This window comes from Bos mutus, chromosome 24, assembly GCF_027580195.1.
Source record: "Bos mutus isolate GX-2022 chromosome 24, NWIPB_WYAK_1.1, whole genome shotgun sequence".
NCBI classification, from domain to species: Eukaryota; Metazoa; Chordata; class Mammalia; order Artiodactyla; family Bovidae; genus Bos; species Bos mutus.
The window spans coordinates 7,353,803-7,381,577 of NC_091640.1; the positions used below are offsets into that span (position 1 = coordinate 7,353,803).

At 43.7% G+C, this 27,775-nt stretch overlaps 1 protein-coding gene across 4 annotated transcripts in view; it reads left to right on the forward strand.

The window, feature by feature from the left end:
• RTTN (rotatin) overlaps nucleotides 1-17,830 on the forward strand; it is a 121,480-nt gene extending 103,650 nt beyond the window's left edge. For 2 of the 4 annotated variants that reach the window (XM_070362058.1, XM_070362057.1), the window contains exons 44-49: nucleotides 2,553-2,679; nucleotides 3,731-3,933; nucleotides 8,049-8,316; nucleotides 14,286-14,389; nucleotides 15,422-15,491; nucleotides 16,621-17,648. In XM_070362058.1, coding sequence (XP_070218159.1) covers nucleotides 2,553-2,679; nucleotides 3,731-3,933; nucleotides 8,049-8,316; nucleotides 14,286-14,389; nucleotides 15,422-15,491; nucleotides 16,621-16,706 — 858 coding nt within the window. In that variant the 3' untranslated portion in view covers nucleotides 16,707-17,648. Of the gene's footprint in view, nucleotides 1-2,552; nucleotides 2,680-3,730; nucleotides 3,934-8,048; nucleotides 8,317-14,285; nucleotides 14,390-15,421; nucleotides 15,492-16,620 lie in introns of all 4 variants that reach the window. The other 2 variants (XM_070362059.1, XM_070362060.1) reach the window with 2 other exon arrangements.
• The last annotated feature ends 9,945 nt before the right edge of the window (nucleotides 17,831-27,775 follow it).

Here is a 27,775-nt window from a genome sequence, read left to right on the forward strand (position 1 = left end):
TTTAAAAAAAAATTTTCCTACCACTTTTTAAACTTTTTATTTTGTATTGGGGCATACCTGATTCACAGTGTTGTGATAATTTCAGATGAACAGCGAAGGGACTCAGCCATATGTATATCTGTATCCAATTCTCCCCCAAACTCCCCTCCCATCCAGGCTGCCATATCACATTGAGCAGAGTTCCATGTGCTATTCAGTATTACCTCTTTCATTATTTTACTTGTGATAAAACTGGAAAAAGTATACTATGTCTTAGAAAATGAACATTTGGAGCACATATTCCTTAAGCCATATAAAATAATTTACTCAGGACACATGCCTAACAGTTTACATTTCAAAACAATTCCATGAGAATTAAGTATTGATATGTTTCATTAGTAATGTCACTTACTACATTTACTGGTGTCCTTGCAGCTGGATGCAGTTCGTGTTCATCCATGACACGTCACTCAGGCAGTACTCTGGCACACTTCCCGGGTAGCATCTGCCTGTAGAGTCACGAGATGCTGGCCTGGGTACTGGGTATAAATGTAGTGCTCACATTTGTAACACATTAGCCAGCTATGAAAGTGTAATCTCTGAACAGGTCAAAGCACGTGTGCATTTCCAAGTTGCTTAATAACAAATAAGTCTAAAGAAGAATATTCAGATGACTCGAGGATAAATGTAGTTCTGTGGGACAGAAAGCCTTAATTTCTTTTCCTGTTCCAACTTACCTGAGGGGTGTCACACACTCCCAGTACTGAGTGTTGGTCACTCTTGTGGTGACTCAGCAAGTCCTCCACGCCCATGCCACCCTGATGTCGGTAAACGTGTGACAACGAGGAGCTTTCACGCTGGGACGAGCCCAGGGCTGGGGAGGGTGATGGACTGAGGGTTAGAGGTGGGGGACGGTGCAGGTCAGGCAAGAGGTGACGAGGAGAACGGGGAAGGAGGGGCGGACTTGATGAAGACATGTGGAACAACTTCCAGGCTCAAGTGTAACGTAGGCGTGAGTCACTGAGCAGAATGTAGCCGTGAGTGATGCTCACGTGGGGTCTGCCCGTCTGTGGGACATCGGGGTGGAGAACGGCCAGCAGTCAGTGGATCACGTGGGCCTGGGGCTCTGAGGAGCAGCACAGACTGGGGGGTCTTAGGAGTTAGCGCTGGATAGAGGTGTTTGTAGCCATGACTGTTGTTGAAATTTCCCAGTAGAGTACGTAGTGAAAGCCTAGGTCATATCCTCGGAAAATTCAGCTATTTAAAAATGAGACTGTGTAAGGAGTGCTAGAGAGTTTGGAGGTAATAAAGGATAGAAGGGCTGCATGCTGCCACAGTGCCTGAGGGTTTCACAGCTACAAAGGTAGGAACAATTTTACCAGCGTCATCAGTTCAGAAAAGAAATTGAAGATTAAATAATGGTTGGGAAATGACAGCAAGAGCTCGCTTATGAAAAGCATCATTTATAATTGAGAATATGTAGCTGTAAAGGAAGCTAGCCTATATGTTGACTTTTCTAACAGGTAGTGCTTAAGTATAGACAGAAGTGAGCAAATCGAGGACGAGTTATTAAAGAGAGGAAGAAACGACCTCCTAGATGGACTCAGAGCCCTGAGGAGGCAGCGGGCTCTTTCCAGGACACAGATGGACGGATCAGTGCTGCCAGAAGAGGGACTCCGGGTCCTCCCTGCCAGGCGGGAAGGAGGGTTGGGAGGAGACCCACATGAGCCATGTGGAGTCGAGGAGGAGCTCATCCCTGCCTGGCTCTGTCTTCTCCGCAAGACAGTGAACGTGGTCGTCCACTGTGGTTGTGGGGCTGCCCTCCAGGCCTGTGGAGAGTGGGGAGCAAGGGGAACAGCGTTGGGAACAACTCGCCTCTCTCTTCCTCCGTGAAGTTGTGAGGGCATTGAACGAACGCCCACGTGTGTGTGCATGCATGGGTCTACAAACTGCTTAGTCAGTCTGTTCATGAAGAAATTGCTGCATTTGCTGCCAATAGTTATATTTTATCCATAATACTGTCCCAGTGATCTTCATAATAAAAACTGAGTTCCTTAAAAATTATTCAGATAGCATAATATTTTGACTGGATTTTGCCATATTCAACTCATTTAAAAGCAGTGATCTTCTGATCTATCTAGTCACACACATTAGGTATGTATGTGCACACAGGAGAAGAGCAGGCAGGGAGGACTCAGAGTTGATCAGCATGTTTCCTTAACCAGAGAATCCCTTTTCTTAACTGTGTCACAGCATTTGCAAGGGCTCATTCAGTGCTGTAGGATATTACTGTGTTGCTTAATGTACGTGTTCAGAAGCTGTTTTTCTACATTTCTTACCTGAGTTGCATATCCTGGTCACCCAGTGTTGGAGGGAATTCCTGAGACTGGGGGGCTCATGGTCAGGGCAGTCCTGGTTGCAGGGTGCTGAACCTGTCCACGGGATTCTGTTCTGCAATCAGAACAAAATGAATTTTGTTTTTGTCTCCTGTGTTGGTGCAGATTTTCTGGCTTTGATTTTTGTTTGTCTTTTCATTATTCCGACTAACTCCGCCTGCCTCTCTTCCCGCACAGGGGGCGGCTCTGGACGCTCACCTGGCCCCCGTCCTGCACGCTCTCTGGCCTTGGCTCTTGATGGATGACTCACTGATGCAGGTTGCGCTGCAACTGCTTTGTGTCTACACCGCAAATTTCCCAAATGGTAAACTGAGCCCAATGCTGCCTTTCAGTAATATACTAAAGTACTAGTGTTGTTAAGGTAGAAAAATGAATATACATTTTGCAGTGTTTCTTCCACTTATTTTGAGAGTGTGTTGGTTAGAGGTATGCTTTCCTGTAGGGATTATAAGAGTGAATGGTTTGATGAGATAGAAGAATCATCAGACAGCTCAGGGCACAGAGGGAGAAACTGTCCTGATGATACCGCAGGAGAACACTGGATTTAATAGAATTGGGAGAGGGAAAAGTGTGATGGAAGACCTTAAAAACCAGGTATAGGTTAAGCTGTTATAGATTCTAGAGCAGGAGACTGGTGTGATGACAGGTGGTCCTGGCGTCGGGTGGCTTGGTGACAGTTGATGTCACTGGGGTGCCTCTTTTTCTAATGCCTCTGACAGGCGTTTTATTGAGCGCCTCCCATGGGCCCTGTTGTTAGTGGCCGACAGCTGAGAGTGAGAAAGGCAGGCAGGCGACGACTTGGGAAGGGAGGAGAAGCTGTGAAAAACACTCTCTGAGCAAAAGAAAGAAAAGTGGGGGCCTGTGGGCAGTATGCATTTCCCATGTAAACTTAGGGGCACAGAGTTGAGGTTTAACCAGCAAGTCTAGCAACATTCAGCAGCTCAGCAGTTGGCTTTTCCAAATATCAAAAGACAGAAGGGACCAGAACTGGGGACAGTACACAGCCCGTCTCATCACTGCTGTGCTGAGGGTGGCTTACTCCTCAGAGTCTGACCTCGGCCTCCGCTCTGGAGCCTCCCGTCCTGGTGGCGTTTGTCCTCCCCTGCCCCCGCCCCAGATTATCGTATTCCTTGATTTTTTCCTTCTGTAAAATGGAGGCAGGAGCCACAGTGCTTTCAGTGCTGTATTGAGATCACCAGCCCCTCAGTCCATTAGGTCACCAGCACCAGCCTTTAGGGCAATTGCAGTTGACAGGTTAATGACCGAGTCCTTCCACAGACGGATGAGCTCACCACTCAGGTGGTTGAACCAAAGTGTGAAGCTGAGCCACCTTGTGACGGCTGCTGTTTTTGAAGGTTGCAGTTCCCTCTGTTGGTCAAGTTATGGACAGCATCCTGTTCAAGCCGCACACCGAGGGGCCCCCGGCAGCTCCCTGATGCTGTGTATCCTGAAGATGGCTTCCCAGGTGCCTCCAGAGAACATGGCTGTTCAGCAGGCAGTGTTCATGATTCTTTCAAACCTGGCCTTGTCTCATGACTGTAAAGGGGTAATTCAGAAAGTGAGTATTACACTTGCCTTCCTATCATAAAAAAGAGACTCCGTAAAATACCTTTCCAACCCAGGACATGTGTGAAAAGTCTAGAATTCAGTTTTTAGGGAAACTTATGGAGAAGGTGATGGCACCCCACTCCAGTACTCTTGCCTGGAAAATCCCATGGATGGAGGAGCCCGGTAGGCTGCAGTCCATGGGGTCGCTCAGAGTTGGACACGACTGAGTGACTTCACTTTCACTTTTCACCTTCATGTATTGGAGAAGGAAATGGCAACCCACTCCAGTATTCTTGCCTGGAGAATCCCAGGGACAGGGGAGCCTGGTGGGCTGCTGTCTGTGGGGTCACACAGAGTCGGACACGACTGAAGTGACTTAGCAGCAGCAACAGCAGCAGCATTATGATTTCAAACATTTTATTTTAAAGGATTGTAAAGAGATTAGAAGGGTTCACTTTGTTTAAAGCCTGTTGATACATGAAAAGTGACGGAAACTAGAATATGACTGTATTGTTTCCTTTTAATTTATCTTCTTAGCTTTTGGATTGTATTTTCTTTCTCTCAAAAATGATAGTTTTAGAAAGACAGCTGTCTTACGTCTGTCAGAGAGCATAAGAGTAATATGTTCTGTGCTTAGTCGCTCTGTCGTGTCTGACTCTTTGTGTTCCCTTGGATTGTAGCCCACCAGGCTCCTCTGTCAATGGGGATTCTCCAGGCAGGAATACTGGAGTGTGTTGCCATGCCCTCATTCAGGGGATCTTCCCAAACCAGGGATCGAACCTGGGTCTCCCGCATTTCAGGCAGATTCTTTACTGTCTGAGCCACAAGGGAATTCCAAAAGTAATATATTGGTCTTTAAACAGACCAAATTGAGAAGTAACAATTTCAGTTCAGTTGACATTGTCAAATGATTTTTGAAATTGCAGCCCTTTTTCCCCAGGTTAGACCTAACTTCTTTAGACACAGGTGGTTTTTCAGTCTTCTGGGACTCCTGTGCCAAAATTTGAATTCTTATCACTGGTTTTAACTTAGGGCACTTATTTAAAGGAGGCTGACTGGTTTAAACAAAATCTGCTACACATGTTCAGTTAGACTGTATTTAGATGTATATAAACAGAATCCCTAGTTTTGAAGATCCCTAAAATCTGATTATGAACAGGTTATTGTTACTTAATAGTACACAGGCATTTGAGTGTTTCTGTTTCATTTACATGAAGGCCAAGATAAATTGAAAAAGTTGACAGCTCTCATAAGAATTGAGCCCCCTTTTCCTCTATTGTATCATCACCCCAACCACCCCCCTCAAAAAAAAAAAAAATACACTTTGAGTACAATCTCTAAATAAAGAGCCTTACTAAAGAAAGATCTTTTCTCAGTGATATGTTGTGCTAACTCAGCATTGGTTCATGAGTCTCGTTGATCATTTTCAATTTTGCAGTCCAGCTGACATCATCGTGGTATCTTGAAATCAGCCATGGTGGGAACGTTCACTCCATGCAAATCGAGGACCTCCTGCTTCAGCCTTAGCTGTTTATTTCCTAGCACATGGCTGGATATCTGGTTGTGTGTATGTATGTGTGTATGACTCTCCTGGACTGAATTTTTGTGGTTGCCGTCCTTGCACATGTGTGAAAGCGCAGCCTGGGGGTGAGGGGACAGTGCTTTCTGCCACTTCCTTACGGAGAGCATGTTGGTAGGAAGTGAAGTAGGAATTTCCAAGTGGAACATAAGCGCTACTCTCGGATCTGACGTGTGACTGACTGGTGCTTATTTTCAGTTCCATCACTCAAAAAATATTTAGGTTAAACAAAATGCTTTCTAAAGTATTTCAACTCCCAATCTCTGATCTGGCTGCTAAACTTCAGCATATTCTGATATCAGTGCGATCAGGCTCCACTCCAAGTAGGGGCCAGTGAGGTTGTTTTCCCCCTGCTGCTCTGTCATGACGAGCCCTAGACACTTGCAGTTACACCTCCCCTAACTCTTGTTTTGGAGAAGGCGATGACACCCCACTCCAGTACTCTTGCCTGGAAAATCCCATGGACGGAGGAGCCTGGTAGGCTGCCATCCATGGGGTCGCGAAGAGTCAGACACAACTGAGAGACTTCACTTTCACTTTTCACTTTCATGCATTGGAGAAGGAAATGGCAACCCACTCCAGTGTTCTTGCCTGGAGAATCCCAGGGACGGGGGAGCCTGGTGGGCTGCCGTCTGTGGGGTCGCACAGAGTCAGACACGACTGAAGTGACTTAGCAGCAGCAGCAGCAGCAGCAGCAGTAACTTGTTTAGTTACCAGAAAATGTCACGAATGCTGTTATACAATTAAGATTCTAAAATATCCGTCTACCATGGCATATTTCTTTGCATCCTAATCAGTGTGGGAAGTCATCTGAAAAGGTCTTTGTGTGTGTGTGTGCATGCTCAGTCTCTGAGTCGTGTCTAACTCTTTGCGACTCCATGGACTGTAGCCCTCCGGACTCCTCTGTCCATGGGATTCTCCAGGCAAGAATACTAGCATGGGTTGCCATTTCCAACTCCAGGGGATCTTCCTGACCCAGGGATTGAACCTGCATCTCTAGTGTCTCCTGCATTGGCCAGCGAGTTCTTCACAAGTCTTTAGGCTCAGCAGAAAGGGGGAATACCCAGAGCCTATTTGCGATTTAAGACTCTGCTGTGTATTTTATCACCGTTGTCAGCTCCAGGTCTCCAAGGTCACGGCAGAACCTGGCTGAGTGGGAAAGGCAAGGGGTGAATCTAACCAGCCCTCGTTTGGGTGAGAGGGGAGCAGACGTGAGTGATGGCTGCAGGACAGCACGGGGTGTATGTAGTTTGACCGTTTCCTTGGTGCTTGGGTAGCGTGGCTAAGGCTCCTGTAGCTTGTTTTGTTCTCATAGTCAGAGTCCTTTTACATAAAAGTGCTAAATTTATTTTATAGATTCAAGCCAAAATCTTGATGTAGGTATAGAGAAGGCAATGGCACCCCACTCCAGTGCTCTTGCTTGGAGGATCCCATGGACAGGGGAGCCTGGTAGGCTGCAGTCTGTGGGGTCGAGGAGAGTTGGATATGACTGAGCGACTTCACTTTCACCTTTCACTGTCATGCATTGGACATGGAAATGGCAACCCACTCCAGTGTTCTTGCCTGGAGAATCCCAGGGATGGCGGAGCCTGGTGGGCTGCCGTCTATGGGGTTGCACAGAGTCGGACACGACTGAAGCGACTTAACAGCAGCAGCAGGTGTAGAGGAACCCAAAAAATAAGCCCGAGTAGATTGTTAAACAGGAAGAGACGTGGGTGTCCTGGAGAGTTGGGGAAGTTAATGTTCCTATTTCTGTACCCTGATCAAAACGCTCGTCTGACTGGTTCCCATGCTGGCCCAGGCTGCTTCCTGATGACACCTTTGTGCTTTCTTTCCTGTTGCATATAGATTATTCTAGGCAGTAAGTCACTGTCTTTCACATAGTCCGGGGTTTGGTGTGGTTTATGGAAGGGGTTTTATTTGGAGGTTGAAATGACTCTTACAGTTAAGTACTGGAGCTGTCTTTGCTCTAAGTTTACAAGAATGACATGTAGCCATGAGAAATCTTCAGTGATGATAAAGCGGCTGGGTAAAGTGGGTATAATATATACCCACAGATTAAAAAAAAAAACCACTTGTAGCTATAAAGATTCAAATATCCTTGGTAGTACCACAGTTATTAACTGGTGTCCAAGACTGACTGGGGTTTTGTTTCTTTCTCCTCCCTGTAGGATAGCTCTCAATGAGTAGCAAAATTGCCAGAAGGCAGACAGGAAGAGAAAAACCCAAGATGCCCGAAACAGTCCCCAAACTGAATGATCAATCCTAAATAACTGAGTTGACTGGTTGCTTTATCCATTGTCAGGGATTGATTAGTAGGAATTAAAATTTGAGCACTATTTTGTTCTCCTTTACTTTTTCACTTCTACTTGGAAACAGTGTCGATGGAATATTGGGAAGGTATTGGGAGGAAGGAGAAATTAAAGTTTCTTTAATTTAAAGGAAAACAGGAGCAGAATGCTGGCTAATTGATCTCTGTGGGACTAAGAAAGTAATTCTGAAAGACTCGGAGAAAGTAAAGTAACGTTCTCCACATTTATCCACAGAGTAACTTCCTGCAGAACTTTCTGTCTCTGACGTTGCCGAAAGGGGGAAACAAACATCTGAGTAACCTGAGCGTGCTCTGGCTGAAGCTGCTACTGAACATGTCCTTCGAAGAAGACGGGCAGCAGGTGATCCTGCGGCTGGACGGCTGTCTAGACCTGCTCACAGAGATGAGCAGGTTCAAGCACAAGAGCAGCCTCTCCATCCCCCTTCTTATTTTCCATAACATCTGTTTCAGTCCTGCCAACAAGCCCAAGATCCTGGCTAACGGTGAGTCTTCTCCTCGTGCACCGCACGAATCCACTGATACACGTGCTTATCCACACAGCGTTCCGTTCAGGTTAAAACAGAGTAGTTTTATAAACAGTCCGCCTGGTGGTCATTCAGCACCAGCCATGTTCAAGGCTCTGCTGGAGGCGGAGGCTGTGGGAACGGATCGGGCATGACTCTCGCCCGGCGTTCACGGGTCACCGCACGAGGGCCACACTGGGCGCAGGAGGCAGCTCCTGGGAGAGTTTGGGCCCCTCCTTCCCCCCCGTCCAGCCTCCCGGTCCTCTGACTCTTGTGCCTTTAGGCAGGCACAGCCCCGCCCTTGGAGCCTTTCCAGATGGCCTGTCCGCGTGGTTGGTGCTCCCCATGCCCGTCTCCTGCCTCCCCCACCCTCTTTCTCTCTACCTCCTTTCCCTGTTTTATTTTCCTCTGGAGAGTCACCACCAGCTGATACGCTGTGTGTTCAGTGTACATCCGTGCATTCCTCCTGTGCCCGAACTAGAGCAGAAGGTCTCACGAGTCAGGCGGTTTCTGTCTCTTTCGCTGTGTGTACCGGGGCAGCTCTGATCGTGCCCGTCACGAGTGGGCCCCCGGGGGGCACGTGAGATGAAGAGAGTGACCAGGCCGCAGAGTTGAGGACCCACGAGCACATGGTGACAGGAGCCCCACAGCGACCTCACTCTGCCCTCAGGACAGGGAGGCAAGGATCAGTGAGGACTCAGAAATTCTGAAACAGAAATGGAGTGCTCTGTTTCTGCAGCCATACGCTGTTCCTGTGAGGAGTATGTGATTTCAGGTTTTATAAGGGGATGTGTTATCCCGAGAAAAAAAAAAATAGAGGGGAGGTGGACTCTAGACCACATGTATCCGATGCTGGATGCCACACCCTCGGGTGCTGCTTCTCTGGGTCCAGTTTCTTCATCTGCAAAAGAACCCTTTCTTTCTGACTTTGGTAGAAATCAGTTTTAACACATAAAGTGTCCAGCCCTGTCTATGGAATGTGATAGGTGCTCCAGATGTATTAATTCTCTTTTCATGTCTTCCACTTAATCTTTTCTTAGAAGTGTTTTTCTACGAAACGTGGTATTTCCCAAGTAGAAAACTGATTACATTATTGTGTATAGTCATGATTCTATTTTTCTGATGATAATTATTGAATTGTTAGAAATTCAGGGAAAGATTCTAGAAGCTCGGCCAGCCTTTAACTCACCTGAATTAACTGTCACCTGCTTCCCGGAGAGGGATCGACGGGAGTGTCGGTGGCTTTGTTTCCCGGTCTCTCCCTCCCTCACTGTGCCCCCCTGTCCTCACGTTGCTGAGATGACGGTGGCAGTAGGACCCTGCCTCATGGGACGTGAGAGCCTCTGGGAGGTGCCTGCCCCGCTCTGCGGTCGCCTGGTAGCATCACCTTTTTCAGAATACGTTTCTTCTTTGGGGATCAAAGACGTTTCTTCTTTGCATTTTTGTTATTGAGAAGGTCAGGAAGATCTGAAGGAGAGAAGCCTGCATCTTCCATTTCTGGATTACTCAGGATTTATTTTTAAGCATTTCACTTGCATCAGCAGTGTTCTGTCTCCTCCATGAGCTTGAAGAAGGAGCCTCCCCAGCCCCACAGACGTGAGATGAGGGGCCTCCAAGGTGGCTGGGAGGCAGTGACTGTGCAGTTTCTCCGTGACATGTCCCAGGCGCGGCCTCCATTTCCACCTGGGGATCCAGAGGAAGGAAGGCGCTTGGCCGAGTCACGAGGCCGGAAGGTCTTCCCGGCAAGACCACGTGACTCTGATTAGCAGCAGCCAACATCCAGTTTAGGTTTAGGTGGTCTGGAGTGGAGTGGGCAGTGGGCTCGACTGCTGTGTGAACAGATCCAGAGGGTGCCTTGTTTCTGGTCATGTCGGACCAGGTCTCCTCTGAGCAAAACAAAAACATGCCAGGTAAAATATATTAAAATTCACCTTAAAAAAATCAAATAACTGAAGATAGTGGGAAACTTCCAGGCCAACTTTGATTGGCAGTCTGTGCCCAGGACGGTAAGAAGTCTGGAGAAGTCTCTTTCGCTCCGAGGTCGTTGGCCAGCCCGTGTGCTCGGGCTTTGGCCTACGAGTGCCAAATGGGAAGGGGACGGTCCTCGGGGACAGACTCTCGATCTTATGGGCCATCCTGCAGACACTAAGCTGCAGTCTCAAAGAGCTAACCTCTTAGAAAAAGGTAAAAGTGAAATTTGCTCAGTCGAGTCTGACTTTTTGTGACAGCATGGACTGTACAGTCCATGGAATTCTTCAGGCCAGAATACTGGAGTGGGTAGCCTTTCCCTTCTCCAGGGGAATCTTGCTAACCCAGGGATCGAACCCACATCTCCTTCATTGCAGGTGGATTCTTTACCAGCTGAGCCACAAAGGAAGAAGGTGAATCAGAATTAAATTGGTGCCCTGAGCCTCATCCAGGCAATGATACAGAAAAACAGGCGCCACGCAGATGACCCCTCACAGCTCTTCAGCCCAGAGACACACAGACAAGCGGCCCATGGGCTTGGTGGGAGCTGCTCCTCAGTTGAACTGCCCTCTAACGGGCGGAGGACAGGTTCATCCTACGCCTCAGGGAACCTCCACAAACACTTTTTCAGAAGCATCAGCCAGTTCACAGTTAAAGATGACCAGGCATGTCAGGGGAGAAGGCAGTGGCACCCCACTTCAGTACTCTTGCCTGGAGAATCCCATGGACGGAGGAGCCTGGTAGGCTGCAGTCCATGGAGTCACTAAGAGTCGGACATGACTGAGCAACTTCACTTTCACTTTTCACTTTCATGCACTGGAGAAGGAAATGGCAACCCACTCCAGTGTTCTTGCCTGGAGAATCCCAGGGACGGCAGAGCCTGGTGGGCTGCCGTCTATGGGGTCGCACAGAGTCGGACACAACTGAAGTGACTTAGCAGCAGCAGCAGCAGCAACAGGCGTGTCAGGGAAATGGCAGCATGAAAGAGCAACAGCAACAGCAGGGGCAGAACACCAGCTTACCTGCCTGGACTTCAGATGTAGGAATTGTGAAACACAGATTTGAAAACAACTTTAGTGATGCTGCATTTAGATAAGTAAACAACAAGCTTGAAAGTATTTGCAGGGAATGAGAAACTAAAAAATTGAAAGATGTGAAAAAAAGAACCAAACAGAACTTCACTATTGAGTATGATAATGTCAGCCCCTTACAGGTGTTTAAGTGTAAATTAATTAAGATATGCAATTCATTTATCACACTTAGCTGCAGGTGGCTATTGGCTATCTTATTAGACTGCAGATATATAAATATTTCCATCCTTGTGAGAAGTTCTGTTGGACAGGTGACTGTTACAGAACTTCAATAGCCAAAATTAAAAATTCAGTATACATGTCTGGCAGCAAGTTGGGTGTAGTTGAGGAGAAAATTTAAGCATTCAAAGATAGATCAGGAAACAATTTCCAGAATGTAGCACAGAGAGCTAAAAAAAGATGAAAAAGGATTAAAGAATAAAGGGTTAAGGAAAAAAAAAAAGGCTAAGCGACAGAGTAGACATACTGGGGCAGTCTGATTGCATGTGCAGTGAAGTCCTCACAGAAAAGGGGAAGTGAGAGAAAGTGTTTGAGGCCGCAATCACTAAACATTTCAAGAACTGTTTTCATCAAACACTAATCCACAGATCCAGGAAACTCAGATAATTCCAAGCAGATAAGTAAAAATAAGAGATTATCTATATGTTTCTGTGAGAGTTCACGGCCTAACTCTTGGTTAAACTTAAAAATGTTTTATATGCTTTTTGTGTGTGTGCATGTTATATTTCACAGTAAAAAAAATTTTTTTAAACTACTTTCATTATCAGAGGGGGCACTACCTGAATTGTCCTGTATATGTACTTTCTTTTAAAAATGTAAGTGATAGTAACCGGTCAGAGGAGTTGTATCAGCTTACATAGACCACAGGTTATATGTTCTGAGGGCTTGCTGCGAAGTGTGAAAACGCCCCTGGCTGGTACTCAGATGGAGAACACAGAACTCAGCCTCCCAGTTGATGCTGTTCCCTAAGAGTCTGCCACGCATCACCTCCCATGATGAATTTCATCATCTGAAATGACCTCCCATGATGAATTTCACCAGGGAGCTATTTATGTAGGCTGGCTCCTGTAGGTTATGGTACAGGAGAAGCAGAGAGCGCAGAGCAGGTGGTCAAGCAGGAGGGGCTGGGTGGTGGGAAGGTTGCAGTGCCCACACCTCCCTTCCTCTCCGTCTGTCCCTTTACTGCACAGAGTTCACTTTATGGAGCAGCTTTTTATTTATTTTTTCCTATAGAAGATTTTAAATTTCTTAAAATTTCTTTAAAAATTCTAAATCAGATCAGATCAGTCACTCAGTCGTGTCCGACTCTTTGCGACCCCATGAATCACAGCACACCAGGCCTCCCTGTCCATCACCAACTCCCGGAGTTCACTCAGACTCATGTCCATCGAGTCAGTGATGCCATCCAGCCATCTCATCCTCTGTCGTCCCCTTCTCCTCCTGCCCCCAATCCCTCCCAGCATCAGAGTCTTTTCCAATGAGTCAACTCTTCACATGAGGTGGCCAAAGTACTGGAGTTTCAGCTTTAGCATTATTCCTTCCAAAGAAATCCCAGGGCTGATCTCCTTCAGAATGGATTGGTTGGATCTCCTTGTAGTCCAAGGGACTCTCAAGAGTCTTCTCCAACACCACAGTTCAAAAGCATCAATTCTTCGGCACTCAGCCTTCTTCACAGTCCAACTCTCACATCCATACATGACCACTGGAAAAACCATAGCCCTGACTAGATGGACCTTTGTTGGCAAAGTAATGTCTCTGCTTTTGAATATGCTATCTAGGTTGGTCATAACTTTCCTTCCAAGGAATAAGCGTCTTTTAATTTCATGGCTGCAGTCACCATCTGCAGTGATTTTGGAGCCCAGAAAAATAAAGTCTGACACTGTTTCCACTGCTTCCCCATCTATTTCCCATGAAGTGATGGGACCGGATGCCATGATCTTCGTTTTCTGAATGTTGAGCTTTAAGCCAACTTTTTCACTCTCCACTTTCACCTTCATCAAGAGGCTTTCTTGTTTGCTTTCATTATGGTATCTTGCATCCAGCTAGAGTTTATTGAGCCCCTACAGTAAACTTGCACTGTGGATATTCTCCAGTGAGCAGATTCTACACAGACTCTGCCCTCAGTCATACACAGGGAGAGAGTTCCCAGTAACAAGTGTTTCACCTCTAAGAATGCATTATGTCTTAAAAATCACTCATTTTAGAGGGAAAATAATTTGATAGAGTTAAGTAATAAAATGGATTCATGTATTGCTCTGAAACACTTGGACAGTCTACTTGGGGCTAGACGTCTCTACTTTAAAAGGAGGAGGCTGCTGCAGATAATCTGTAAGTCTTGATTCCATACTCTGGCTAGATTTGCTCAAAGAGGGTGTATCTATATGTTATATCTTTAAATAACCTCACATACCTACACACAAAAATACCTTTGAAATGTTTAATCCTTTCTTAAAAGGCTTAGCTAATATGGTATTTCTTGATTTTTTTTTATAGCAGCCCTTGCTATTGATATGTTCGTATAATGGCTTTATAATTGATCTTAAGAGCAAGTTCTGTTTTCCTGCATGTGAAAATGTCAGCTATGATCAAAGAGTTCATTAATAAACTCATTGTGTAATTGCTTATTTCTTCCCTGTCGTTGTCTTTAAAGGGATGTGGCCTCGTTGAATTAGGGACGAAAAAGTTAAGCATCCACGGCTTCTGTGGTTCTGCGCCTGTTCTAAAAATAGTTTGTTTTAGGGTGGTCCTCCCACATATCACATGATGTAAAAGATTGTTTTTGCCAACTTTGTATGTATTGGATGGGTGAAAAGTGGGTATCTTTGACTAGTCTGAGATTTGATACTACTGTCTGGGCCTGACCCTTTCTTTTTGTGTGTTTATTATTAGAGAAAGTCATTAGTGTGCTCGCTGCCTGTCTGGAAAGTGAGAATCAAAACGCTCAGAGGATTGGAGCAGCCGCACTGTGGGCTCTCGTTCACAATTACCAGAAGGTCAGTTGTTAAAATCGTTGTCCCTGGGGGGCAAATGCCAAGCTTCTCGGGATATCAGAGGAGTGTCAGCAAGGGAAAAAAAGTCAAAGACAGTGTTGCCTTTGTGCGTTCAAACCATTAGTAAACCATTGGTTGAAATCTTTCATGTTACCATTTCCATAGGAGGTGCCTCAGTCCCAAGTGTTTCTCTTGGGTGAATTCTCCCTTGTTAATAGAACTAGATTTGCCATATTCATGCAGTGTTAGTATGAATCATTTTTCCTAAAAGATGTGTCCAGGAGAAATTCATCTTGACATCCAGCCAGACAGTGAATTTTTATCCAATTGTGGGATTCGCTTTTCTCCCAGACATGTCATTGCTGAGCTTTGAAGTCAGCTCACTTCTCACAGGGCCAGCCCTGTTAGAATGGCAGGCAGGTTCTCTGGCCTCAGCTCTCCTGATGGCAGACATCTTACTCCTCAGAGAGATAGCTCCGTGTCCCTGGCGGCTAAGTGGTGACCAGCAGGTAGATCCCCGAGTGGTGCTCAGGCAGCCGGGCGGTCCTGGTCAGTGGGCTGCCCTCCCTGCTGGCTGGGTCAGCACATAGTGGGACAGAGGCCACTCTTGTCCCCGGCACCCCTGACCCCCAGGGCCCAGCACACGCTCGGGCATTTTGAAGTCCCTCAAAAAATACGTGAGCAACTGACGAGCTGCTCATATTCCATATTGTTGATCTGAAATCTGAGGCTTGAGGGAATAATGAAGCACTGAAACTAAGATGGCATAGCTGAAAGTAGCAGATTGAGACTGGGGGAGAGGTGGGGGAAGGGGAGGAAAGGAAGAGCATGGGACAGCAGAGGGAGAAGCTGGTTGCACGGGGAGGGGAGTGGGGGGCACAGCGGGACGGACCGGCTTCTCTGGCTGCTTCCTTCTCTCCTGCAGTGTCTTGTTGAATACTGCAGTCCACGAGTGCGGAGTTCGCACTGTGCCGTCCTGCCTCTTAAGCACATGGGACTAAGCCTGACTGATGGATGGCTCTGTGTTATCTCTAGGCAAAAACAACTTTGAAAAGCCCATCAATAAAAAGAAGAGTGGAAGAAGCATATTCCTTAGCAAAGAAAAGTAAGTTTTATCATTAAAGAGACTATAGTTAAACTGGAAATCTATACAGACTTCCCTGATTAGTGAAATATTTGGACAGTTCACAGCAGAATGGCAGTTTCCTACACTGATGTTTTACACTGACGTCTGAGGGGCTTTTTTGTGAAAGCATTGTGAGGAAGCAGACTTCTTTGTGAAGGCATTGTAAAGTGGGCCAGTATTTGATCCATGCTTTTCACTGTAAATATTTTTTTTCAGTAATAAAATGCTGTAATAGGTGAGAATATTTGAGACATAGTAGTTTCTTAAGACATGTCAGTGGTCTTTCTCTCGGTCATTTTTTCTTCTTGTACCAAATTTCTTTCTGCCAATGGCTACCACTGCTGCAGTGTGTTCTCGGGTGATAAGAATTGGGCCCAATTAAAATTGACCTTGAACAGAAAACTTTGATCCAACGTCAGGGAGCTGAATTACAGTCTTCCAAGAATAGATTCCATTGTCCCTGCACCCACTCAGCCCTGTGATGTGATCATGGTATGAGGCAGGGTTTTCCTCTCGAAGGGCATTTTTCATTTTAAGTGACACCAGTTTTCAACAAGCTTTATTCTCTAAACCTTTTTTCTGTTAAGATACTGAACTGTGTCTTTCCTGTACTATTCTGTGTCTATTGGTTATTAATTTGTGTTTTTATAAAGTGTGATTTTTTTTTTTTTTTTTTTTTTTGGTGGTAAGTGGTTCGATTGTGGGGGTTTGGCTTTTTTTTCCCCCTTTGGTTTTTTTCCTAGCTGTAACCATGAGTTTCTGTCGGTAGTGAATAACTGAGTTATGTGTTAGGGATGGTACATAAAAAAGCAAGACATTCATTTGGGCTTATAGGTAGTGAGTGTCCATTGTGGGGCTATATTATTTTTTGTTTATATTCTTTGGCTAAACCATTAACTAAAGATAAATTTTACAATGTCTTAATTTTTAAAATGTATTTTGAATATTAAATTTAAAAATATTCTTACAGTGCTAGTGCATCAAGGATTGAAACAGAACTGGAAGCTACACACAGTTCTGTTCACATCAGTGAGTGCGTGTCTGCTGCTCAGTGCAGTGCTGAAGTTTAATAAACTTGCTCTTCTGTGCTCTGATCTTTCTGTCTCAGCTTTCTCAGACTCAGAAGAAACCCCTCTAAGTGCCTATTATTTGAAATGTCTTGAAAACCTTGTACAGCAGCTTAACTCTTCATGAACGCCCTGGGGTGCTCTGCCCCGAAGCAGGCGGCCACTGGACAGGTGAGCCAACCTTGAAGCAAGTTGTGTGTAGACCCATCCCCGAAGACATGCTAAGCCTCCGCAACAAAAGGTGTAGAGAGTCCTGGGAACACAAGCAGTTTTACCTTTTTCTATGCAATGTGTTTTGTAAAAATCTTATTTATCAGTTATTTAATAAAATATTTTTAGTAACTGAAAATTGACTAACAATTTCTGCTTGCAGCCTTTTATCAGTCTCATGAATATAAATTTGAGGAATGGAAAGAAGACATTGTGTTCTGATCTTTTTTTAAAAAAACATTGTATGTAAAATTTGGCTCTTGTCAATACAAATCCTTATTTTTCAAAACATACACATCAGTGAATGGATATTTGTAGTAAATGTGTTTAGTTTGGTGAGTAGCTTATTTTTGTAATTTTTAGTAATATTAACTCCTTTCCATATGATTTATAAATGTGTTATATTTTATTATTTTCACCTTTCAACTTCTGAAATGCTGTATAGTAAAAAAACAAAAAACAACAACAAAAAAAGGAAGAAGTGGAATGTATGGTCATTTACACCTGGATTTCAAATTCTGTCTCAGCTCAGAACATCATGAAGAAAAAGAATGTGAGAAATCTGTTAGGACCAACTCTGTTGAGGTCTCTGGACATAACTCGTAACCAACATGTAGTTCTTAACTCAGCACTTAAGGTCAGGAGTTCCCTGGTGGTCCACCGGTTAGGACTTGGCACTTCCAACCGTTGTGGCCTGGGTTCAGTCCCTGGTTGGGGAACTGAGATCCTGCAAACCGCATGCAGGGGGAAAAAAGAGAACTTCAGATGTAGTCACTTTCAGCAGTTTTCCCGACACTTTTGAAATTAAGAAGAGAAAATTTTGTCTAAGGAAAGAAAAATAAAAGCAGAAACACATAGATGTATGTGTGTATATACACATCTCTGTTTGTGTACACACATATACCTCACATGTATGTGATTTGATGATGATGATTTAGTCACTAAGTCGTGTCTGACTCTTGCGACCCCATGGACCGTATAGCCTGCCAGGCTCCTCTGTTCATGGGAATTCTCCAGGCAAGAATACTGGAGTGGGTTGCCATTTCCTTCTCCATCACGTGTACATACACACTCATTATCTAGGAAACTGTTTTCTAAATAAATTAAGGTTAACAAGAAAAAAAGAACTTTTTTTTTTTTTTTTTTTTACTAAGTGCTGTTAGCAAATTGCTATCATTAATAAAATAAACCATGTAATGTTAAGCTGGAAGCATGGGGACAAAATATATGTTAAATACTGAGATAGAAGCAGATAAATTTGTAGTATCTGAAAATTATTGATTAGAGATCTGAGAAGTAGATCTCGGAAGTTCAGAAGTTTCCAGGCAGCCCAAATTAATTTGAAGCAATGGACATGGCAATATTCTGAAAAATTCTAAGAGCAGGAACCTTAGGAATTATTTCTTCCTTTTTGCTCGATTTCTTATATTTATGTCATTTTTGGGGTATTACCTTTTAAGTCCTCACTGATGAATGATAAAATGGATTTCTTTGTAACTTCATTTAAAGAACTTCCAGTGTGTCAGGCACTATCCTCAGAATGTTTATTATTTAATCTGTCTTCCTCTAAAATACTGCCGTTGTTCCTAGGTTGGAGGTGAGTGAATGGAGTTGGCTTGGTGGCTCGTCTGTGGCTGGTGGAGAGTGCAGGTGAGGTTGGAGCCCAGGATAATTGTTGACTATCCTGGGGGTTCCAACCACTGTGCTCTACTCCCCCTACTTCTTTTCCCCCTCATTGATATCCCTGTCTTTGTGTTTGGATCTTATACATAACTTCCATTTTTTCTACAAAAGTTGGGTTTCTTTGGGGAAGTCATCACTCCCTTTATGGTTCATTGGTTGATTGAGTCACATCTCAGGGTTTGCTTTGCCTCATGTCCTTGGAATCTGAGAGAACTGTAATTGATTGTATTCTCTTAGCAGTTCAGGGTAGTACAGTGCCATGGGGGGATTTGTGACCCTGCAGGGACGTCACAGAAGGGCCGCCACCCTGAAAAGTGGCGGGGAGGTCCTGGCTTCAGGAGAATGCATCCAAGGTGTTCCAGGGCCTTGGTGGCTCGCCCACCCGTCCTTGTCTCTTCAGCTTGTGTCCAGCCAACCCGTGGGGAAGCTGTTGAGCGGACGGTCCCTGAGGTCACTGGCCCGCTGTTTCAGCAGCTGCCGTGGCTCTACCTTGAGGACCCAGCAACATCGGAATCCCCCAGGATGCCTTGAAATGCACATGCCTGGGCCACCTGAACCAGTCTTAGGCCTGTGTCTGGAATGGTCAGCAAACTGGCCAGGTGATGTTGATCTTCATCGCAGCTTGAGAACCACTGATTAATCCTTCAGCTTTACAGATGCCTTAACATCACGCAGTCACTTAGTAAGGAAGTCAGGGCTTGAGTTTGGGTCTCTTGCCTGCGAGCCAGATGTTCTTCCCATCACACGTCCCTCATTTAGGCAGAGGTCCAGTGCACGACAGGGTGGGTAGGGGGGACTAGCTCACGCCTCCCTGTCTTCAGACTTCCCATTGCCTGGCCATTTCGTTGGCGGGGGTTAGTGTGTGTCACTGCTAAGAATGAGCTCAAAGACTGTGCCGTGTTAACCACAACAGGCCGACACTGATCCTGTGGTGTCTGTGTTCTAAACCTTGAGCCCTCTGTGGGAGAAGGTGGCCCCCGGTTTTGAAAACAGAGGAAAGAAGTAGAATAATTAGCTGACCTAGCTGGAGCCCTTCCTCACTCTTCCAAAAATTGCTTTCAGAAGTGAATAACTGGATGTTCTTTTCTTTGGTATTCTGTAAATAAGGGAGTGAAAGATGGAATTTGTGGGTTTAACTGCAGGTCACGAGTTTCCCTTTGGAGTGCTGAATGCACTCTTCATCCGTAGTAATTTTCCATCGTCAGTGTTTGTGGCTGCACCTGTCTACGCCTGTCTCATGAGATCTGCCTGACCCCTCATGTTTCTCATACCTCGCAGATTGATGGATAAGAATAACAGTTGCTCTTGTCATGTGAGGTGTGTCCACGGTTCTTTGAGCAAACGAGAGAGCGTGGCGCAGTGGTTCAGGGCCTAGGGCTCTCGAGTCTGGGGACTCAGGGCCAGCCTGGCCTCACCCCACATGGCTGTGGGACCAGGGACAGCCTGCTGCTTCTGCTGTCCTTGAGAATACGGACACCCACCTTGTAAAGTCAGGGAGAAGACTGAGTGCCTGGTCCTCCCTGTACGTACGTGATTGTCTCTTGGACATTATCAATGATTGTTTATTCTTATGATCTCGACTAACTTTCATTAAAACATTAACATTTTTGTGTCCTTGCTATACTTCTGTCCCTTTCCAGATATGCTGGAAAGTGAGTTTTACTTAGAACTACATTCCCCAAAGATCATCTGTTTCTGGTGGAGGCTCATGTCCACAGTCCTGTGGTCACTAATGGCAGACACTGAGCAAGTCATCAGGGAGAACTAAGTCTTGTAAAGCATTGCATAGAGGCACTTTATACACCTGCGTGACTTGATGCTTGTTCTCCTTTGGCCCATCAAGTTGTCTTGATTGAATGTCAGTTGGTGAAATATTGCTCTTTCTCCATTTGAATTGTGAAAATGGAAAACACAAGAAATTATAACCTTAGCAGCCAAAACAAAATCTTAGCCTAAAGAACCCATCAGTTTGGGAGCTGATTTGTCCTCTGGCCACTTGTTGTTGACCTCATGATCCAAGCAGTTAGGGAAATGGATGACAGAAGGCCATTGTTTTGGGGAGTTCGGAGGCTTAGTTTCAGGGAATTTAGAGTTTATTCTTAAGTCAGAAGGTATTCATCCCAAGTTGTTCCTTTTAAAACTCAAGTAACAAGTCACCTGGTTCCAAGTGAAATGGATATGCTGAGCTGAGTAGGTAGACCCTGAGGCTGAGAATATATGGAAGACCAAGCCAAGACCTGGGTCCTGAGGCTTGGTAGTGAGATGCGAAGAGCTCAGCATGATCCTGTTTCAGATGTTCTCAACAACGTCCATTTTTGTGTTTTGTTCACTCCTGCCTTTGGGAAATCTGCCTAAGAAAAGAAATCTGCTGTTTTAAAGTGCTCCATATGGTGATGTTCCATAAATTTCTCTTTAATCCAAGAGAAATGTATGTGTGTGGATGTAGACTGCAAGGAAAATTCTTTCATGCATTTCTCCATTTCCAACAACGTCACTTTCCCTGTGGCTTGCCCGTGGCTGTGCCTTTGGAGGAGAGTCTACATCTCATTCCATTCGTTCATGTAGGCAGCGATGCTCAGTGATCTGGTAGCAGATTGCCTGCATTCTGCGCACATTCTGGAAACATGAATTCCTCAGATCCTCTGTTAGAACATTCTTCCCTTGGCTTACCCTGGAAAGAAACAGATTATAAAGTGGAAAACTATTTTTAATCATTTTCTGATGATATTTGTAAAGCTTGAGTTGCAGAGAATCAGTTTATGGATATGGTACCTCTTATAAAAGCTTACCTCTTCTGTTAGGAAAAGCCAGGATTGCTTTCTGCAGAGTAGAAAGCCCCAAATGATAATGGCTTCAGGAAGAGAAGAGTTTTATTTTCTTGTTCTTTTTGTTTGTTTTTTTGTTCCCACATCCAGGAAGCTCCCCTCACCCCCCTCCTCCCACTGGAAGACAGCCCTTGGGTACCAGTATCTCCAGTCGCAAGTGCCCATTCTTCTTTGGTGCATTTTTCCTCCAGCAAGTTATCCTGTGGACATCCGGAAGGAAAGACCTCACCCGGCTGTCTGTTGCCCTTTCAGCAGCCTTGTCAGCTCCCCTTTTATCTTCTTCATGTTCTCTGGCTTGCTCCTCCGTGCCCTTTATCTTCCTGCCTCTTGGTTTAATTCTTCAACTTTCCTCCACCACCCACCTTTCGTTTCCACTTCTGCCTGCTTTCAAAGGCCAAGATCAAAGGTCATCTCTCCCATGAAGCTGTGGCAGATTCCCCGGCTGGCAAGAATGTCTGTCTTTACTCTTTGAGTTTCCGCATCGATTTTAGTCAAATTTTTTTTTTTTTAACTTTTATATCACTTAGCCCTTTTCCCCTTGTATTATACTCATTTGCATAAAGTCATTTTTCCCACCATCTGCTTCAAAACATGACTTCTGACAGCTTGAGACTCCCTGCCTCTGACAGTGCCTCACAAAGCAAGTGTTCAGTTTATATTGATTTACTTGAATTGAATGGATGGATGGATATGGAAAATACTTTATTAGTAAAAGCTGTTGAATTTCATCATGTAAGTTAGGCTAAAATTCTGTTGACTTTGTCAAAATAGGCATTATTTTAAGCTTTTATGAGTAGATTTTTGTTAGGTGTTTAAAGAATGAAAGCAAAAAGCACTGCTTAAAAACACTTTAAAATCTGTAGAATTTTTTTTAGTTTCATAGAGAAAGAATAAAACCCCAATATTTTAGATATGATTTGAAAATATAACTGGCGCTGACATGGAACAGAGATTCTGATCTAACCTGTCAAGGCCCATTATTTATGAGGAATCTTATTTAGGCTATTCTTTTTGGGAGGCAGGATGTAGGTATCAACTTTTTGCAAACAGAACCTTCAATTCTGAAAGTTATATAAGCTGCAGCTCCAGCAGTGTGGAAAGAACAGAAGAAGCCAGTTTGCATCGCCCATGCTGTGTACAAAGCACAAGCCAACAGATCACCTGTTGGCTTCCTTCCAGTTTGCTTCTTCGTGCCCACATTTTGGCAGCAGCAGGCAGGCACTGTGAGAACCTTTGACTAAAATAAACGTGACACTGCTTTGCGCAGAAAGGGAGGAGGGGGCAGTGGTAAAGGCCGAAAGGAAACTTTTAGTAGTTTAACTTAAAATGGGAGGAAATGCTTTTTTGGTTGATACCACTGCAATAGGGAATGAAGTCTGGGATTGCTTCGCTTTATGTTTTTTATGTATGTTTTCTATCCCCAGCTGAAAATACACAGTTCCGTCTACAAGGTGAGGATAATACTATAGTGCCTGCACATTTTTACCCAAATGGGGAAGTTTTAAGTATGCAGAGTCTAATTGAAAACTGATAGATCCAATGCATATGACATTTACTCTGAATTAAATATTTGAAGTTGTTAAGGAGATGGGGGCTGGTATTAACTGAGGTCCTCAGTGCTGAGCTCTCAGGACTGTGGGTCCACCTTCCCCAGTTCATTCCCAGTTGGACAGGGAGCATGGTGAGCAAACCCTGGTGTCACGGGGCAGCTGTTGGAACCGCCGTGTGCAGCGGTGGTGGTATCTTGACTCGGGTAGAAGACGGCCTGTTCTCGCCTCCACCAGCCATCACCTTGAGGGAAGCAGTGCCTGCCTCTCTGTTCAGATCTCTAGGCTGGGGGTGCTTCCAAGCAAACTTGAGGCTGCAACACAGAGCCCCTGTGCTGCCAGGGAGTTGGTCTCTGATGCCCATCAGGCCCTCCTGTGCCCTGACACTTCAGATCCCCAGGCCTGGACACACAGTCATGGAAGTGTCCCTTCCTTACGCTGCTTCTCACTGACCAGTAGTGGTTTTTGGTTTGGGGATGACTGTGAATTATGGGTACCCCAGAGACTCCATTTTCTACCCCTTGAGCCGACCAGGCCTCTACGGGCCAAGGCCTGGCCTTCACTGTGAGTAGGCTCCTGCTATTCCCTTGGGAAAATGAGCTCACTCGCCAAATATTGAACAACAAGACATTTGAGAACTATGACCACTTTAGAAAATACATTTTTATTTATGTATTTATGTTATTTATTCAGCATTCTAAATGCTGAAAATACATTTTTCAAAGCGGCAGCAATGTCAAAACAGATGAGCCAGGAATTTTAAATTAGCCAAACAAATACATTGAAAGAGGTAAGAAATTAAAAGACCTACATGAGTAAACATGAAAAAGGTACAAAAATATGTACAATGGATATGAACGTTGAAAGACCACAATGGGAGGACAAGTGGTAACACAGATCCAACTGAGGGTGAATTAATCAGAAAACATGACTCAGGAAATTTTTGAAAAAGAAGAAAACAACAGTGACTCGGAAATAGAAAGTAAAAATATAAACATTAGGACATGTGGAGGCTAAAAGTAGAAGTGCTCACATCTGGATGGCAGAAGTCTCAAAAATGGAAAAAAATAAAATTGAAAATAAATCCTTGAAGAAATGTGAACATAACTTTCCTAATACTAAAAAAAGACAATAAAGTTTGTACTTAAACAGCCCATAGAAAACCAAAGAAGAGAGGGAAGAAAAAAAATACATAATACACTCATTGTGAAAATCTAAGAATGTCAAAGACAAAAAGCCCCTAGACAACCCAATAGAAAGGATAATAACCCCAAACTGGAAACAACCTAAATGCCCATCAATAAGTTAAAAAATATTGTACTATATTTATGGAACGAAATACTGCCCAGCAATAAAAAATAACAATACCAATAACCACAACATCATGAATAAATGTCAAAACATTTGGGCAAAAAAAAAGCCTGACACGGAGAATGTACTGGATGATTCCACTTACATGAAATCAAATGACAGGTAAACCCAACCTATGGTAGCAGGAGTTTATAGTAACAATGATCTTTTGTCATGTGTTAAAAGACACAAAGCAATCATCCTGGCTCTGTGTCTTGATCTACAGCATATTATCCCTTGATCCAGGTTGTGTTAACATGCATATGTAAAAAGTCTTAAAAATGTACATGTTACTGTATGTATATTATATATATAATAAGACACCTGAAAGAAGGAAAATTATATTTAGATAATAACAGCATGGACATTAGTGAGGAGAAGAACAAAGCAAGTAAAAGAATGCTATATTGCTATTGTGAGGGGAATGCAGGTATCAATTTTTTAATGAGGATGAAAAGAGCAGTGACAAACTGAAGGAATAAGATGACAATCATATATATGCTATCTATAAGGTTGAAGTAAGGCTAAAAAAGCAAATGTAGCAAAAATAAAACTGATATTAATGTAAAATGAAATTGACCTGAAGATAAAACATATAGATATGAAAAAGATCACTATAATGATAAAAGATTCTATGCTTTAAGAAGATGTGGCAATTTTAACATACATATATCTAACAAAATAACTTCAAAATATTTGAATCCCAAAGTGACAGAACAATAAAGATGAAATGATGAATCTATTATTGCAAGAATAGCTTTATATCCATGCTGTTGATTTTTGATAAGTTTAAGTAGGCAGTAACTCAAAAAGATATAGAAAATCTGAGTAATACAATTGATAAACTTGATCTAGTGGATATTTAGATTTCTGCAACAAAGAATTAGACACATTTTCCCCTCAATCCATGTAAAGCATTTAGTTATTCAAGTATCAGGCAACAAAGCCCTTAATAAATTTCAGAGAATAAGTTCATATGGAATGAGCTTTTACCACTTTGTAACTGAGTTAAATTTTAATAAAACAATAAGAATGTATACTTGGAAATAAAAAACTTCTAAGTAACTGACAATGGAAAAAAACCACAATGGAAAGTTACTGAATGATAATGAAAACTCTACACGGAAAGAACTATGGGATGCAGCAAAAGTGAGTCTCTCACATTTTTGAATCCTTTAGAAATTCTTTGCTTTAGATCTGTCTAGAAGAAGGCAGCCTCAAAATGAATAAGCTGTGTGCTTGTCTTAAGAGTTAGAAATCTAATGACAGCATAAACCTAAATTAAGTTGAAGAGATAATGAAGAAACAAGAGCGGAAGGCAGTGAAATAGAATCAAAGATATTACAAAACAGAAGACAAAGCAAAAATGGGTTCTTTGAAGAAAATAGTAGACGAATTTCTGCCGTAAATGATCAACTGAAAAAGCAAACGGAACAAATGGTGTAATGAATATAAAGGGGGACATAATACAGATAAAGTAGCATGAAGAGTTACTACAAAGTATCAACAATCCTGTATGAGCAAATTTAAAAGCATAAACTGACAAATTCTTGGAAAGATACCATTTACTAGAATTGACTTAAAAAAGAATAGACTTCAATAGTCTTGTAGCTAATAAAGAAATTGAAGTAGTGATTATAATTGTCCCATAAAGAAAACATAAGAGTAATGGTCTCAGGCAAATTTTAACAAACATTCCAAGGGCAATCCCAATTTTATTCAAGCTCTTTGCAAGAGTGATAGGAAAAGAGGGAAGAATGCCCAAAGAGGGAAGAATGCTTCATTCTATGAAGCCAGTATAACATACCTAAACCAAACCAGGAAAATATGAGAATGGAAAAGTATAGGCCCGCTTATCTCATGAATAGAGACAAAAATCCTAAACACTATTACTAGCATCAAGTAAAAACTATATTTAAAAAAAAAGACATCTATATGCTTCTCTTCACTGATAAGATGTAGAAAAAGTACTTGATAATATTCTACTTAAAGGCAGACTCTCTTAGTGAATCAGAAGTAGAAGGCAGTATGTTAAACAATAAGGAGTATATTTAAAAAACGTAGAGCACCGTCATTCTAAATGGAGGAACAGTAGATGTACAGTTGGCCTGCCGTATCCATAGTTCTGCACTCTTGGATTCAACCAACTGCAGAGTAAAAATACTAGGGAAAAAATTCCGGAAAATTTCCAAAGCAGACCTAGATTTGTCACACACTAGCAATGATTTACATTGTATTTACAGGCTTCCTTGGTGGCTCAGATGGTAAAGCATCTGTCTGCAATGGGGGAGACCCAGGTTCGATCCCTGGGTTGGGAAGATCTCCTGGAGAAGGAAATGCCAGCCCACTCCAGTACTCTTGCCTGGAAAATACCATGGACTGAGGAGCCTGGTGGGCTACAGTCCATGGGGTCGCAAAGAGTCGGACACAATTGAGAGACTTCACTTTCACTTTGCATTAGGTGTCCTGCGTAATCCAGAGATGGTTTAAAGTGAGAGGGGGGATGTCCATAGGTTATATGGAAATACTGCCCCATCTTATATAAGAGATGTGTATCGGCAGATTTTGGTATCTGTGTGGGTCCTAGAGCCAATACCTTGTGGTTATAGAGGAGTGATATTCCCCTGAAGTTATTCCCACAAATGGGTGTTCTGAATGACAGCGACTGAGTTTCCTGCAGATGGCCAGCTTCAACAGCCAGTCAGTCATGTGAATAAGGAGCCTTCACATGAATCCTGCACCTAGCCACTGCATCCCCCTTCAGCCTTTCCATCGGCCCACCTGAGGCCCCAGATGTCACGGTAGCTGAAAAACTGTCAATGCTGTGCTTCCTCTGAATCCCAGTCCTTGGATTCCTGACCACCAAAATGGTGGCTGCTTCATATCATTAAATGTAAGTTCTCAAACTGATGAAAGTGAAAGCATTAGTCACTTGGTTGTGTCCAACTCTTTGGGGCCCCATGGATTGTAGCCTGCCAGGTCGCTCTGTCCGTGGAATTCTCCAGGCAAGAATACTGGAATGGTAGTCATTCCCTTCTCCAGGGGATCTTCCTCCTGACCCAGGGATTGAACCCAGGTCCTCCCGCATTGCAGGGAGATCCGTTACCTTTTGAGCTACCAGGGAAGCCCTCTCAAATTGATGGATAGGTTTAATTGCACCCAAAATTTCAACAGAGTATTCCTGGTATAATTTGATGAGTTTATTCTGAAGTCTACAAGAAAGAATAATGAGACAGCCAGGACGTTTTTTAAAGATCAATAGCAGGAGGAGGGAATTTACCTTATTACCAAGCAGCAGAATTTCATATGAAATTACAGTCATTAAAACTGTTCGACATGGTGTGAAAATAAGCAAAACATGTTTATGGAAGTTTGGCATATGTCCAAAGTGGCATGACAGATAATGGAGAAAGGAGGGACAGTTTGATTAACAGGAGAAGATAAAGTGTTATCCATATGGGAAAAGATGAAGTTGGATTCCTTCTTCGAGACATATGTAAAAACTACAAATGATTAAGGACTGATATATCAAAGACAAAACATGAATACCCTTTAGACCTGGGGCTAGGAAAGATTTTTTT